This window comes from Danio aesculapii, chromosome 20, assembly GCF_903798145.1.
Source record: "Danio aesculapii chromosome 20, fDanAes4.1, whole genome shotgun sequence".
Taxonomy (NCBI): Eukaryota; Metazoa; Chordata; class Actinopteri; order Cypriniformes; family Danionidae; genus Danio; species Danio aesculapii.
In genome coordinates this window covers 28258349-28275212 of record NC_079454.1, presented here as the reverse complement: position 1 = coordinate 28275212, position 16864 = coordinate 28258349, and the positions used below count along the sequence as shown (strand labels likewise).

The following is a 16864-nucleotide window of genomic DNA, read 5'->3' as shown; positions in this document are numbered from 1 at the left end:
AGACCACGTTGCTTAAACCATTTTTAATTTTCAGCTCAAAAACCTTTCAAGCAAATGCCTATAGCAAAAACACCTCAATGCCCCCTTTCACAAATATTATTTTCAGTGCCACCAAATGCTCTTCAAATAGTAAAAGAAACCCTTGCAAGCTGTTATCAAGTGTGTTGGTCTTGCTTCATGACAGATGGTGGTGTTTGAGCTCTTCATCGGGATCACAGCTGTTATGAATCTCAAAGAAGAGTGGAGGGAACAAGATGCAGAAACAAAATTAAACTTTGAGGTGAGAGGTAAAGTGGTTCACTGGCGAAGCCCGAAAGTCTTATGATGAGTATAAGTTTACATCCCTTAAGAACACCTTGATTACATTCTTGACATAAATCTCTTGATTGATTACTATCATACCTCTACTGTATGCTCATGCAGATAGCTGAGCTCTTGATAAGCTCTATAATTAGCCAAGATACTGTAAATATAACCTCTGCCACCAGTTCTGACACTCATCTTTTTAATCTTTTTAAAAAAGCAGTCTTAGTAAATAAATGAAACTATAATTAATCAATTAAATCATAACTATAAAAATTATGTCATGTTTCCTGAATAATATATGTGTTTCTCATCAACAAAAACTAACACTATTATATGTTTATTTTTTTTTCACACCAGTGAAAATCATCCTTTGTAAGTAGTTTTTTTGACAGAACTGTATGTAGGTATAGTGTGTCAAAAGTCACAGCGGGATGATATAAAGACAATAAGCCTCTTTTTTTAAAATTTCCTAATGTTAAAATAGGATCCAAATCCCTCCCATTTTGAGGTCGAGCGCAACCTCAAGGAGTGCTGTTTCCCCGCCCACCGAATCGATTGACAGCCGCATATTACATTTCTCTGTGGTAATGCCGATAATCATATCAACAAGACAGGACATGCGCAAAGCAACTGGGATTAAAAGATCTGTTCAGCTCTCTGTGATCATCAATCATCATCAAATCTGATCAAGAATGAGTTTTACAAGTTTAAAACATTTTTAAAACAGTGCATGTTAATGAATTATAGTGATGTTACTGTCTTTATCACCACAGCCACCTCAGTACAATTATAAAAGCTTCAATCCCGGTTTGTGGACATTAAATCCGGTTTATTTTGTACATTAACACAACATATATCCATACAGCAGTGGATATTAACGTGTATCCTGTCACATTTGCCGTGCAAAAACAATGCAAAGCTAAACGTGCGTGCTGTGTGACTGTGTGTGTACGTGAACTGCGTAACGACATTGTGTGTGACTCATTGTTGCAGAAAGGCTTGAATTAACTCTACAACAAATACATTAAATAATCACTGGGAAAGTTCTAACTGTAGTATTTTTTCACAAACGTTCCATGAGATCTATCCTTGTTACTTAAATTTCTCATTTTTATTTGAACTTATGAAAAATATGAAAATTATTTATGAAAAATAAAATTATGTAAACAAATTATTTCAGCTACAGTAGTTCAATTGAATCAGCATATTTTTTGGCCTATTAATTTAAATAAAACGATTTTTTTAATACTTAATTTAAATTTAGGTAGCACAGTGGGTAGCACGATCGCCTCACAGAAAGAAGGTTGCTGGTTTGAGCCCTGGCTGGGTCAGTTGGAATTTCTGTGTGGAGTTTGCATGTTCTCCCCGTGTTGACGAGGGTTTCCTCCGGGTGCTCCAGTTTCCCCCACAAGTCCAAAAGGCATGCACTATAGGTGAATTGGGCAAGCTAAATTGTCCGTAGTGTATGTGTGTGAATGAGTGTGTATGGATGTTTCCCAGTGATGGGTTGCAGTTGGAAGGGCATGCACTGTGTAAAACATATGCTGGATAAGTTGGCAGTTCATTCCACTGTGGCAACCCCTGATTAATAAAGGGACTAGGCCGAAAAGAGAATAAATGAATGAATGTTTAAAACTTACGATACAACGAAAAAAAATAGACAAACATAAGACTAATTACAATGATTTAAAACATTATTATAATACCAAAACCACAATCAAATACCAAAAACCTGAGAAACAAAATAACATCAGAAACAGAAAAAAAAAATTATTAATAAAAACACAACATTAAAGTACCACCAGAAGACTCAAAATTTCGTATGTCACTCAGGGTCAAATTTCATTTTGTTCATATTCTGAAAATGGTCAAAGGGTGCACGGAGGCCTCTTCTTTTATAACCACTAGCTGTAGGCCTTTATTTTAAAACAAGGGCATCCAATAGCAAATCTACACACTAACCTAATGTTTATTACCACACAGTCCTGCTTATTTGATAACCTTTGTCAAATTATTCATGCGTAATCCACAACGACAACTCAAAACACAACACAATGTGTGATTGCAGTTCATAACCTTGATGAAACGTCCACTTGACCTTAAGTTAACAGCTTCACCTATAAATAAGGAATAAGGCATTCACACAATGCAATTCTATGTCCTGTTTGTCTCGTAGCCTTGACACACCTGTAACCTGACACAGCAAAGACAGCCTAACAATTTAACCTAGTTACACACCAAAGGCTTGACAATGTATGCAGAAAAGCCAAATCGTAATTTACCCACACACACCCCCAACAGTATAATCAATTTTTATGAGAAAAGTGTTCAAATCCTATAGTATATTGCACCCAGAAAATACTACTGCTGCTTGTTATAACTACTTATTTAAAATGATCTGAAACACAATTCTTGAGTTTTTTTGGGGGGGACAGCTCAATTGTTTTATGTTCAATCAACTTAAAATTGCGAAAAAGAAACATTAACTTAATCGATTTGCGTTGGGATGACAAAAAAGGATTGTGTGAAACCCTGCATTTTTTACAGTGCGGGTATTTTGAGCTATATTTCTGGAAGTGCATTTCTAACAGTTTTTCCTAACAGTAGGTGATGAGAGTTTGTTACTGTATTTCTGCAGCTCCTCAAGAACAGCAGTGGCTCAGAGTTTGATAATCTTGGCGTGCTGGACATCACGTGTCCTCTAAACAGACGGTGTGGGGTGACAGTGACAGTTAAAGGCCTCTCTTTTGCTGAGAGCTAAACAGGTCACGGGCTGAGCTGGTGTTAAGTGTGTTACTAGACATTGGGAAACAACAAAACAAGTTTTTCTGTTTGGAAATCTGACACGCTGCTGAGGAAAGTGGAAAAGAGAAGTAATTTAAGTGGGTGAGTAGATCCGTGTTGGTGTGATTTGGATGATTATGTTAGAGTAATGTTGTAAAGTGATTTTGCAGAATCATCTATTGTGCAATGGTTGTTGGTCATGCTTTTTTCAATTGCTTGAAATGATTTTTACCATAATATATGGTTTACAATTGCAAACGTTTAATTGTGCTGCATGTAAGCCGTGTATATAACAGTAACTGCCAGTACATTTTATAAACATTTCAAAGAAATGACAAATTATGCATTGACTTATTATAGAAGTACAAATACTGATTTTATATATAACTTCTAAGCATTTTTGAAGCATATAGCGACACAGATATTGAAATTAATCAAGAGTTACAGTATATACATATATACAGTGGTGTGAAAAAATGTTTGCCACACTTCAGATCATCAAATACATTTAAATATTTTTGAAAGATAATAAGTAAACACAAATAGCAGTTTAGAAATTTATGTTTTTATTATTAAAAACAAAACACAAAACTACATAGCCCTGTGTGAAAAAGTGTTTGGCCCTAAATCAGGTTGGGCCACACTTGGCAGCAACAACAGCAATCATTTTCAATAACTTGCAATGAGTCTGTTAGTGTTGTGGGGGAATTTTGGCCCACTCATCTTTGCAAAATTGTTGTAATTCAGCCACATTTGAGTGTTTTCGAGGATGACAGTATCTCAATTAGATTTAGGTCAGGACTTTGACTAGGCCACTCCAAAGTTATTATTTAGTTTTTCTTCAGCCATTCAGAAGTGGAATTGCTAGTATGCTCTGAATCATTGTCCTGCTGCAGAATCCAAGTTTGGATGTTGTTGTGGGCTCTTTGGATTAGTTGTAGCTGCGCTCTTGGGGTAATTTTGGTTGGTCGGCCACTTTGGGGAAGGTTCTCCACTGTTCCATGTTTTTTGCCATATTTTTAGATAATGTGTCTGGCTGTGGTTGAGCCCCAAAGCATTAGAAATATCTTTATAACCTTTTCCTGACTGGTAGATCTCAATTATGTTTTTTCTCAAATGTTTTTGAATTTCTTTGAATCTCGGCATGATGTCTAGCTTTTGAGGATCTTTTGGTCTACTTCACTTTGTCAGGCAGGTCCTATCAGTGGTTGGGGATATATAGTTTTGTATTTTGTTTTCTATTCATTATAAATACCTTAATTGAAAAATTGCATGATGTGATTACTTGACTAATGACTAATATTTAAATTTGTGTAAAATATATGCTGGAATAGTTGGCGGTTTATTCCGCTGTGGCAACCTCTGAAATAAAGACTAAGCCAAAGTAAATGAATGATTAAAAACATTTAAAAAACATGCAAAAACAAGAGATCAGTGTGTGTGTGTGTGTGTGTGTGTATATAAAATCAGTCAGATTTATCATTAAATCATTTAGTGTAATCTACTAATCAAGCATTATAAGTGTGAATCTAGTAGTTGTCTTTCTTTACGTAATACATGTTTTGATTGTCTTAGGATCCATCATGGCAGCCACCCATGTGTCTTTACCGGGAACCACAGGCACCAACCTGGAATTTGCTGACTACAGTCTCTATAGCAACCTGTCTGATGATGAGCTCCTGCACCTGGCAATCGAGCGGAGTCTTGCTGATGCCCACAGCTCTGGGTCAGGCACTGAAAACTCAAAGACCCCTGCAGCTCTGAACAAGCCATCAGCAGCAGCACGCCAGACTCCATCACGTCGACCCCAACAACAACAACAGCTGCAGCATACAGAACAAGCTGCATGTCCTGCTAATCCACCTAGGTACAATCTGATGTTTCTTCAGTAGCAGGTCGTAGTGTTAGAATGATTTCTGAATACTTAAGAACAAGGTAATGATGCTGAAAATTAAGTACAGAAATTAAATTTGTAAACTTCAGTTGTTTTAAATTGTAATCATATCCTACAATTTAAAATGAATATTAAAATGAACATCCATTTGCCAGGACAATCACATCTTCTGTATTTCTCCATTAGACTATATGGAAACATAAGAAATAGGCTCAAAGGATAGACATTAAGGTGTTGCTACACGGATTTTCCAGTCATGTTTTGATGATGCAGCTCATGGGAGGGGGTCAGGGTCACAATATCACTTACAGATGCCTACTGCGTCTTCTCCGGTGGCTGCTTCACACCTGTTTCTCTTCATTCAAAGGCCAGCATTAGAAAGAGGTGCAAGTGGAGTAGTTCAAGAGTTCGCATGCCACCGTGCATAAAAATAGACTCTATCCTTTGCTGTGCCCCAATCTACTTGTTTGGATTTCCCCTGTAATCTGACATTTAAAGAGTGTCAAGTTCTAATTTTGAAGATATTATATAGGTTATTTGTTTGGGTGGGGGATTAGGGGGGTTGGGGGTGAATATAGTTAAAACTGAAAGAAAAGAAATGCAGTTGAAGACAGAATTATTAGCCCCCCTTTGATTTTTTTTTCTTTTTTAGTAATTTCCTAAATTATGTTTAACAAAGCAAGGAAATTTTCACAGAATGTCTGATAATATATTTTTTCTTCTGGAGAAAGTCTTATTTGTGTTATTTCGGCTAGAATAACAGCAATTTAAAAAATTTTAAACACCATTTTAAGGTCAAAATTATTAGCCCCTTTAAGCTATATTTTTTTGATAGTCTACAGAACAAACCATCATCATCACTTGCCTAATTACCTTAACCTGCCTAGTTAACCTAATCAACCTAGTTAAGCCTTTTAATATCACTTCAAGCTGTATAGAAGTGTCTTGAAAAATAGCTAGTAAATTATTATTTACAGTCATCATGGCAAAGATAAAATAAATCAGTTATTAGAAATGAGCTATTAAAACGATTATGTTTAGAAATGTGTTAAATAAATCTTATCTAAAAAAAAAATAAACAGAGGGGGCTAATAATTCAGTAGTTAATAATTAATAATTTTAATAATTACTAATAATTAATAATTCTGACTTTAACTGTATATACATATACATATACATATACACACACACACACACACACATTCAAAAACATATAGTATATTACATATAAAAGTACATATGTCATTAAATTAAATGATCTGATTCAGCTTTTTTTTTCTTCCCCAAAAGAGAAAAAATAAATCTAGAAAATGTGTGTTCGGTGAGTCATTTTGTGACTGGTTATGGCAAGCCAATGGTGGCGTACCGAAGATATGATGGATCTATGCAAGTTGTACCTGAACCAGAAGAGTGAGTGATGTTTGGATAAAAGTGTTTATTTATATATATATATATATATATATTTTTTTTTTTTTTTTTTTTTTACATATAAAGTATATTAAAGATGCAGTGTGTGATTGTCTACAGAAACATTTTTTGTTGTGTTGGTTGAAAGTCTCTTCGCAGTCCAATAATAACGATTAAAGTAAATGATCTAAATGTATTTATATGTATTTTTATTTTCTGGGTGAGGCATAAGACTAAAAAAATGTTCATCCAATTAAAATTTGTTGGGTCGACAATTCACATAATTCTGCTAAGTAGCCCAAACTGTCTGTCAACAAATGTAGATTTGTACATCTGCGGACACGAGGCTGTCACAGCGGTAAAAACAAATGCTCAAATAAAACTTTTTAAAATACTAAATCAATATTGGAGTTATTTTTGCGTGCTGGAAGAAGGAAGACACCATGACAGTATTTCTTTTAAACAGATGTTTTAAAAGTATTTTAGTCACGCAAAGCTGATGTACATTTTGCTGTTTTACGAATGGGTTACTTAAGTGTTGTTCAGCCACTGAAATCTTCCAGAGAAAGATCGATGTGACTATTTTCAGTTTCATAAGAGACTTTTTACAGCATCGATAATGTAGATTTTTATTTAGTTAATCAACAAAACATAAGTAAGTAGCGCTATGAAGTTGGTTTTATATTCACATTGGTTCATTTTTGAGCCTGTGACGTGCTCCCTATATTGTTAACCATGCTACTCTGAATATAATTGGTCTGAAATAGCATGTAACTATAGCTTAGTAATAAGTGTAATTCCTGCAGCCCGCCAATCAACCACTAAGCATACAGTAGTCGCTTTAGGACAAATTGCATGAGAGAGTGAGACCAGTGATCTTTGCATGCATAGAATATTGCACATTATGACAAGTTCTGCTTGCTACACAACTGAAAACGTGCTAGATATAATAGTTTTTCATTCAGAATTGTAGTATTATAAAGTATTATAAAGTTTTCTAACTGATTTAGTGGGTTGTTTACTGTCATCTTTAAGGTGGCGTGGCTTTGGACAGCAGGGGAGGGACTGTGTTTCAAAGATATTATGCTAACGGATAGAAATTTGCACCTTTAAAACATTCCATACAATAGATCCTTTTCATAAGACAACGATGATGCGTTTCAACTGTCATCAGCATTTTAAATCCCTGAATGTTTTCAATATATATATATATATATATATATATATATATATATATATATATTTTTTTTTTTTTTTTATAATTATTTTTTTAAGTATGTACATTTATAAAGCTATACTTTGGATAATATTATAATATTATCATAGTATCAAATAAAAAAATAGTTAACACTTGAACGAGGTGTTCCTAATGAAGCATCTATGGATGGGACAGTAAATTTGACATTGTTCTCTATTACCAGAGAGATTTTCTTTTGTTATTTGAGCAAATTGGATTTTGTGGCACTCACCCTTTCACTACTCTTTTAATATGATGTAAGTATGGGATACCTGGACATGTGAAAAGGGTCTATATATAAATAACTACAGATCTATGATATTAAATAAAGTAAAATCAGGGAAGATTCATTTCATTATGGCACCTTGATCTCTGCTCTGACAACTTTTGATACTGAAAATGTAACACAGCAGTAAACAAAGCTACTTTTACTGATTTTAGAAGTTTAAATACAATGCGTTGTATAAACAAATTGTCTTTTGTAGGGAGCTTGAGCCCATTGCTAAGGCCATTTTGGAGGGGGATGTAGGAACAGTGAGACTAATGGTCAAGCAGCCAGGGTGCAACCTTCTTAAATCCAATAAAGAGGGGTGGATTCCCTTGCATGAGGCGGCGTATTATGGACAAGATCAATGCATTAAAATTCTCCTGAGAGGTAGGGTGCACTCATTTGTGAATTACTTAAACTGTGTTTATCCAAGCTCTAATAGAATGTTGTGGTTGTTATCATGAATGTAGCTCAACCTGGGATGATTAATCAGCGCACTTCAAGAGATCAGACTCCTTTAATGTTAGCTGTGTCCAGAGAGAATCTGGCATGTGTGGATATTCTTCTGGAGAAAGGAGCTGATCCTGAGATTACCAACAAGGAGAAGGAGACTCCACTTTACAAAGGTAATATTGTACCTGATGCGATTATTCCATTAATCGCCCGCTTTAATCTATCTATCTATCTATCTATCTATCTATCTATCTATCTATCTATCTATCTATCTATCTATCTATCTATCTATCTATCTATCTATCTATCTATCTATCTATCTATCTATCTATCTATCTATCTATCTATCTATCTATCTATCTATCTATCTGTCTGTCTGTCTGTCTGTCTGTCTATCTATCTATCTATCTATCTTTTCCTTCTTTAATCTTCATTCAGGTAAGTTTTTTTGTAGTTCAGGTTGATAACCCTAGCTTACTGTACCATATTCGCATCATTTAATTTAAAAAGGCCTTTTTGTTTTCGTTCTTCATTTAACATGACCTTCAGTGCTGTAATGGAAATGCTATAATTTCTATACATATCTGTAGCTTGCGAGAAGGAAAACCCAGCATTGGTTGCCATGTTACTGAATCATGGCGCCTTGGTGAATAAGAGCTGTATTCAAGGCTGGACGGCTCTCCATGAGAGTGTGTGCAGGAACAATGTGGAAATCTGTGAGATGCTGATGAAAGCTGGAGCCAAAGTTAGCTTGCCTAACAAATACGGAATCACTCCTATCTTTGTAGCAGCTCAAAGTGGAAAAGTGGATGCACTTCGCATGCTTTTAAAAAATGGTAACATCTTCCTTTATCATTTGGGTTGTGCTTTTCTTTCTGTCGCTTGGTGATGTAATGCATCTCAAAGGTAATCTCTCTCAATTCTATCAGGCGCTGATCTCAACAGTCAGGCCTCGGATGGAGCCACAGCACTGTATGAGGCCTGTAAAAATGGTCATGATGACATTGTAGAGTTCCTTCTCTCTCAAAATGCAGATGCCAACAAGGCAGGAAAAACAGGACTGTTGCCGATCCATATTGCTGCCCAGCGTGGCAAAGATGGGTATGATTTAACAGTACAGAAATATAAAGTAAATGTGTGAACGGATGTGCTTTGGGAGAAATGTTCTCAGGTTTATCTAAATAATTAATTTTTTATGCGAAGGCCATTGGTTCTTAAGAGTTCAGGTATAGTACATCTCACGATCTTGCATTAATTTTCAGCAAAGACCTCCTCACTTTTGGGTGTACCCGCAAAAATATCAGTGCAACTAAGTAAGTCTCAATGGGTGCTTTACAGCAATACTGTGGCAAGAGGGTGCTAATCCTGTAACCTTAACTCAAGCTAACTCAAGTAGGAGGAAATTTTCTTATTTTCAAAATACCATTTATTTTCATTTAAATGTTCTTTCTTCTGACAGACATAATGTCTTTTTAACTCTGTGTAGGTTTTTCCTTCGCCTAACAGTATAACTAATAATCCATTAGCATTATTCCTGATAGCATGAAATGTTTAGGGATGGGAATCGTGAAAAAATTAACAATTTCAATTTCGCGGCTTCTTAACGATTTCAGTTCCTTTAACAACTTCCTTAACAATGATTTAAATGGTCAGCGCCAATGGTGTAGTGGTTAGTGCATCAACACATGCACTCCGGTGCTCACGGTGACCCGAGTTCAATTCTCGCCTCGCGGTCCTATGCTGATCCTTCCTCTCTCTCTGCTCCCCATGCTTTCCTGTCAACACTCGCTACTGTCCTATACAATAAAGGTGAAAATCCCTAAACAATAATAGTAAAAAAGATTAAAAACAAAGATTTAAATGCTGCCTGGGAATAAATATATGACAACAAACAAATATGTTACTGCTAAAAATTATATTTTAACACAACCTTTGCAGAAGGTCTGTTTATACATTATAAAGAGAACACGGAGTAAATGCATAATGTGTATATTTATTATAATGTGAATAAACAGTCTGATTTCGAGTTGCAAGCTGTCTCTCACTAATTTAAAGTAAGAGCCAATTAGAGTTAATCAACTCATTAAATGAAAATATGCAAGAGATAAATTTTTTTTTGTATTATTTGTGAATATATGTTTAAACATTGTGTTTTTAGAACCAGCATTGGTCAAACAGACCTGTCTAGATTACATAAATGCATAAAAAATGCAGCATAGTGGAATGAAAAAATATATTCTGTATGAACTGTATATATAGTGTATATACTCATTGTGAAGGCCTTTGTTCTTCAATTAGGCATGGAAAGAACATTGAAATATCATCAGTTAACTGATAAGACCAAACTATAGGTATGTGTTAAGAGTCCTGAATGTGATAGGTCTGGGTGATTTTGTCCTACAAAATCAAAATGTCAAATAATAATAAACATTTTCACTCGATTACGATTAATGAACAATTATTTTATTTATTTTATTTTTTTGCCCTAATAGTTCACATTCAGGGTTTTTACAGTAAATATGCTCACATATTACAAGTGAGAGATTTTTGAATAAAGGCTGCATTACTTGATTTTAAAACAATTGAAGGAAACAAACACGACCTACCCTAATCTATGATTATTTATTGAACATTACTTCCAATCATCGTCAATGTAGTGCAAACGTGCAATGTGTAGTTTTGAGTGGTGTACAGTTATCTGACAGTGCAAGGGCTGCACCGGACCACACCCGTGCGTTCAACACAAAAGTATAAATCAGCCTTAACAGAGCGGGGTCACGTGATTCCACATGCAGTAGGGAAAGTAATTGAAAAAAATTGACCTGGAAAAATTTGATCAATTATAGGTTCTGAACGTCGATTTCGATTACTTTTTAATTAATCGCCCAGCCCTAGTATGTAACATAAATTTCATCACAAGACAATAAATAGGCACAGGAGAGATAATACTTTGTCACAAAGTGATTATGTTGAACTCTTGTGTATGCATATTAGTCAAAAGAAGTATGCATTTTACTCTGAATAACAAAAAAAACCTCAACCAAAATTATAGCAGTGGAAAAAAAAATTATACATAAAAAATAGTACAAAAAATAGAGCAGAGGAGCAGAGGAGATTAACTAGAAAATAGTTCCACATTCAAGAAAAGGGATCCTCCGAGCCACACCTAACTTTACATTGTTTAGGATAGTTCAATTTGGCAATCATGTTTTAACTCCTAAACTTTGTTTTGGCCTGATTCTGCTTAAAATCTTAAAAGTAATTTTTTTTGTTCACTGTTCATATTTTCGTCCTGTGGTTCACTTTTTCTTCACTAATTCTCGGTTCCCAACCCTAGAACTTTCCTCCTAAAATTTCATTATTTCTAATCACTAAATACAAGCTTTTAAAAGGTTTCTATGGATTCAGTGGATTATCAATCTTAATTTTAAACCATTTCCCCATTGTATAATGTTCATTTCAACCTAATCACATCAAATTCTAACATGACATTCAAATGTGGTGCGCACTAGCAAAGTAACACCTAAGAACATTAAGTTTCTCATTTTCAGAATTATAGCCATGCTGATCCCAGTCACAAGTAGGGCCAGAGTGAGGCGTTCGGGTATCAGCCCTCTCCATTTGGCAGCAGAGCGCAACAGAAATGACATTGTCGAAGTACTGATCGAGGCCGGCTTTGATGTTAATGCCATGTTGTCTGAGGATCGCTCTATGATGTATGAAGATCGGCGCAGCACAGCTCTCTACTTCGCCGTCATTAACAACAACATCGAAGCTACCACCATGCTTCTGGAGGCTGGTGCCAACCCAAACCTGGATACGTTCAAACCGCTGCTGGTGGCACTGAGGCAGGGTTGCATACAGACTGTGACACTGCTGGTGGAACATGGTGCTGATGTTAATGCCTACATCCCAACTCATCCGACTAGCTTTCCAGCCTCCATTATGTTCTGTATGAAGTACTTGTCCTTACTGAAATATCTGATGGATAACGGCTGCGATGCATTGTCATGTTTCAATTGTGTCTATGGTAGTAATCCTCATCCACCTATAAAACCAAGGCGTAATCCGAGATATGATTCAGATGAAACCAGAGAAAAGACCTGTGTTCTGGTGAGTGTTTTGAAGACAGCCAAAACTGACTCAGATTATTATATTTTTATTTATGCATTTACTAATGAGTGCCAGACACTATGCATCATTTATTTAATGTAAGTTACATTAGGATAGCAAAATAAAGTAAACTGTCATTATTCACTGACCGGACACTTTATTAGGTACACCTGTCCGACTGCTCGTTAACACAAATATCTAATCAGCCAATCACATGGCAGCAACTGAATGCATTTAGACATGTAGACATGGTCGAGACGATCTGCTGCTCTCAGTTCAAACTGAGCATCAGAATGGGGAAGAAAGGTGATTTAAGTGACTTTGAACATGGCATGGTTGTTGGTCCCAGACGAGCTGGTCTGAGTATCTACTGGGATTTTCACGCACAACCATCTCTAGGGTTTACAGAGAAAATATCCAGTGAGCGGCAGTTCTGTGGGCCCAAATGCCTTGTTGATGCCAGAGGTCAGAGGAGAATGTCCAGATTGGTTTGATCTGATAGAAAGGCAACAGTAACTCAAATAACCACTCGTTACAACCCAGGTATGCAGAAGAGCATCTCTGAACACGTCAAACCTTGAGGTGGATGGACTACAGCAGTGAAAGACCACATCGGGGGCCACTCCTGTCAGCTAAAAACAGGAAACTGAAGCTACAATTCGTACAGGCTCACCAAAACTGGACAATAGAAGATTGGAAAAACGTTGCCTGGTCTGATGAGTCTCGATTTCTGCTGCGACATTCAGATGGTAGGGTCAAAACTTGGCATCAACAACATGAAAGCATGGATCCATCCTGCCTTTTATCAACGGTTCAGGCTGCTGGTGGTGGTGTAATGGTGTGGGGGATATTTTCTTGGCATCCTTTGGGCCCATTAGTACCAAATGAGCAATGCCACAGTCTAACTGAGTATTGTTGCTGACCATGTCCATCCCTTTATAACCACAGTGTACCCATCTTTTGATGGCTACTTCCAGGATTATAATGCACCATGTCATAAAGGGCATGTCATCTCAGACTGGTTTCTGAAACATGACAATGAGTTCACTGTACTCAAATGGCCTCCACAGTCACCCGTCTCAATACAATAGAGCACCTCTGGGATGCTGTGGAACGGGAGATTCGCATCATGGATGTGCAGCCAACAAATCTGCAGCAACTGCGTGATGCTATCATGTCAATATGGACCAAAATCTCTGAGGAATATTTTCAGTACTTTGTTGAATCTGTGCCACGAAGGATTAAGTCAGTTCTGAAGGCAAAAAGTGGTCCAACCCAGTACTAGTAAGGTGTACCTATTAAAGTGGCCGGTGAGTGTATACCCCAAAAGTCTTGATACTATGGACTAGAAACCAACAGGATCTAACGAAAATATCAGGAGACTACAGGGTCTCTCTTTTTTTATTGGTTATCCCACATAACCAGGATGAATTTGTTCTGAAAACTTAATTGAGAAGAACTTGTCACATTTTATTACCATTTTCTAAACTATAGCAACTAAATAGTGATAATGTGAGAAAGTGTCTGAATAATCTTTGATTTGACTGTATTATATAACTATTGAACCACACCTATTCTTATCTTAGGAACTAGAACTTTTTGATCCACTTCAAATGCTGACTGCTATATATTGCTTATTTCATATCTACTTTCTTTCCATTTTTTTTACTAGTTCTGTGAGGTGATCTCCACCGAAAACTACTCGCACTGGTCAGGACCGATTATTGACGTACTTCTTGACTATGTTGGACATGTGAAACTCTGTGCACGACTCGTTGAACATCTGGACAGTTACCACGAGTGGCAGTGCATCAAAGAGAAAGCAAGTATGTGCACCCATACCTTGAGCGTGAATTATTCATTTATGCAGATGATTTGAGTCACCTGTGTATTCATTTGCTGCCTTTGATTGCAGTGCCTCCACGCCCACTCATGCAGCTGTGCAGACTGAAAATCCGTACACTCCTTGGAATCAACAGACTGAAGAAAATTCACAAGCTTCCGGTTCCTCCGAGGCTGATCAAATTCCTAAATCATCAAGAAAGAGAATATGAAATGTAGGCCTGCTTTTAGTTAATGCAGAAAGAACAATGACATCAGAAAAGCATATGCTTCTGTTCATAACTTGCACTGAGTTAAAATAATTAAAACTAAATTGAATTCAATTTTCCAATCAAATCTGCTGCTTAATGTAAAAAGGCCATAAATGTTTAAATGTAAGTAGCTATCAGGCATTAAAAAGAGTTTAGGGGACATGTATTAAATAGATTCAGAGGAGACATATTAATTTATCTTGTCTATATGTGTATTCTTATTTAAAATGTAGGAATAATATATGTACCAAAATGATATAGTGTGAAAGAAAATAATAACTGTTATTTTTTGCAATATAGTAGAATGTATTATGAAATGTGTATAGTTTTGTATTTTTTACTTCTTGCTGGTTTTTAGTCAGGTCGGTGTACATTTCAATGTTTTGTTTTGCTTACAAAGCGAACTAAGTGGCAAAGCTACATGTGGTAATCATCTGAATGATTTCTAACCACGTGATAACAATAAATAAAGTGTTAACTAAAGCATTTGAGATTCAATTTGCCTATTCCTTTACAAAATTTGAAGATTTTCATATTAGTGTAGGTATGAGTAATAAATGACCCAATTTCCATTCGTGGGTATAATCGTGTACAGAATTCCCGCCCTTTTTCATTTCATGGGTTTTTCCTGAGATTTTTCAGCAACAGCTTTTTTTTTCCTGTTCTTTAATAAACGATTAACACATCAGTTGTTGAAATATAATAATTAAAAAATATAAAACAACACCTCCAAACTGAAACGGTGTGAGTAAATAACATAAAGCAGTTAATCTCAGATTAAAAAGTAATGTCCCTCATGTGCTCAATCCCTCACTTGCTCAACTGCACACGTTTTCAATCAACATTTCTACTTTAACAATTAAAATAAAGCTGAGAAAGAAAACAAAACTCATTTACTTACTGATAGTTCTAACAGTGTAGAAAATAACTGAATACTATGTTTATAACCAAATACGTTACTTCAAATAATGTAGCTACTGAAAACAACACTTTGTAGGTTTACCTCACGATTCGGCGTCGGAAGTGACGTCAAGAGTTATTCAATATTCATTCTGATTTATATTCATTACAAAAGCAAAATGTAAGCTATAGCACAAAAATTAATAAAAGGTCCATAAAGTCATTATAAAAAGACTATAGTATTATTCTGTGTATGTCGATTGAGTGTTAGCTACACCTTCACGCGGCTAGAATACAGTAATTGGTTCTGGCAATACTAATCGTCACATTGCCCCCTAGTGTCTGTAACTTAGGGAAGTAATTTAAAATACTTTTTAAAACAATTCAACGTGAAAACAAAATGCGTAACAAATACATAATGTCAGGAGTAAAGCTGTCAGTAATACTCATAGAGAAAACACAGAAGCTGCCTCAATGTGTCCTTGAGGGTGTTGTTAACTCTGACCTGAACTTTATCAGGTCAGTTCGGATGGCAGCCAGACAATGCACTTTCCAGATGGCCAGACTCCTTGTTGAGAGCACAACTGATGACATTGCCCAGATTTACAGTGTGTACTGTTTTCCCAGCCAATTATATGGTCTGCTTGCAGTGCCTCATATCATAGACAATATCCGAAATACAAATTCTGGGTAAATAAAAGAAATAAATGAACCTCTTAGAACTTTTTAATACGTGATAGCCCTATGTATTGTATATTTTAATCACTCATTTGGAGTAAATATTGATATTTAGTATTAAATACTAGGCCTACATAAAAATGACATTTAATGTTACCAAATAATACAACTTGTTTGTGACTAATTCTTTTGTCACTTCATCATTGAACATCTTCCAAATTAGCATCAGAAGCTGTCGTGACTGCTCCGGGTTGTGCAGAACACCGGCGGATGGTGGCTTTGCAGGTCATATTTCTTGAGGTTAGCAATAACCTCCTGCAGTGTCTCTGAGTTCTCACCAGAGGGCAGAATAGAAAGATTAAATGTGGTACAGTCCTGTGTTATTTATTTGTTTTGTTTTGTTTTTTATTGCAATAACAAGTCACTACAATGAAAATACAGAAGCATAAGTATAATACAACCAACGCAAAATTACTTTTTTGCACGAAACAAGAATGACAATTTTTTAAATTTATTTTTTTAAGAACAAGGTGAAATAATACATACAAAGATTTGATAAGATTTGACTCATTTTTCCCCATGAACAACCTCCCTCCCATTCAAAAATGAATGAATAAAATAAATAAATAAATAAATAATAAAATAAATAAATAAATAAATAAATCTATTAAATTAATAATAAATTAAATATTGAGAATGATAATTTTAAAGAATTATTACAATGGTATGGC

At 35.6% G+C, this 16864-nt stretch overlaps 1 protein-coding gene across 2 annotated transcripts; it reads left to right on the top strand.

The window, feature by feature from the left end:
- The first annotated feature begins 3037 nt into the window (after positions 1-3037).
- On the top strand, positions 3038-15041 carry asb2a.1 (ankyrin repeat and SOCS box containing 2a, tandem duplicate 1). 2 transcript variants are annotated; one of them, XM_056481463.1, is made up of 11 exons: positions 3038-3192; positions 4666-4957; positions 6275-6394; positions 8114-8283; positions 8367-8522; positions 8940-9185; positions 9279-9450; positions 9612-9662; positions 11901-12462; positions 14135-14288; positions 14378-15041. In XM_056481463.1, the coding sequence occupies exons 2-11, from the start codon at positions 4674-4676 to the stop codon at positions 14521-14523; spliced, it is 2061 nt and encodes a 686-aa protein (XP_056337438.1). In that variant the 5' UTR covers positions 3038-3192; positions 4666-4673; the 3' UTR covers positions 14524-15041. The 2 variants fall into 2 exon arrangements, with proteins under 2 accessions (XP_056337438.1, XP_056337439.1); XM_056481464.1 differs by lacking the exon at positions 9612-9662.
- Positions 15042-16864: the final 1823 nt, after the last annotated feature.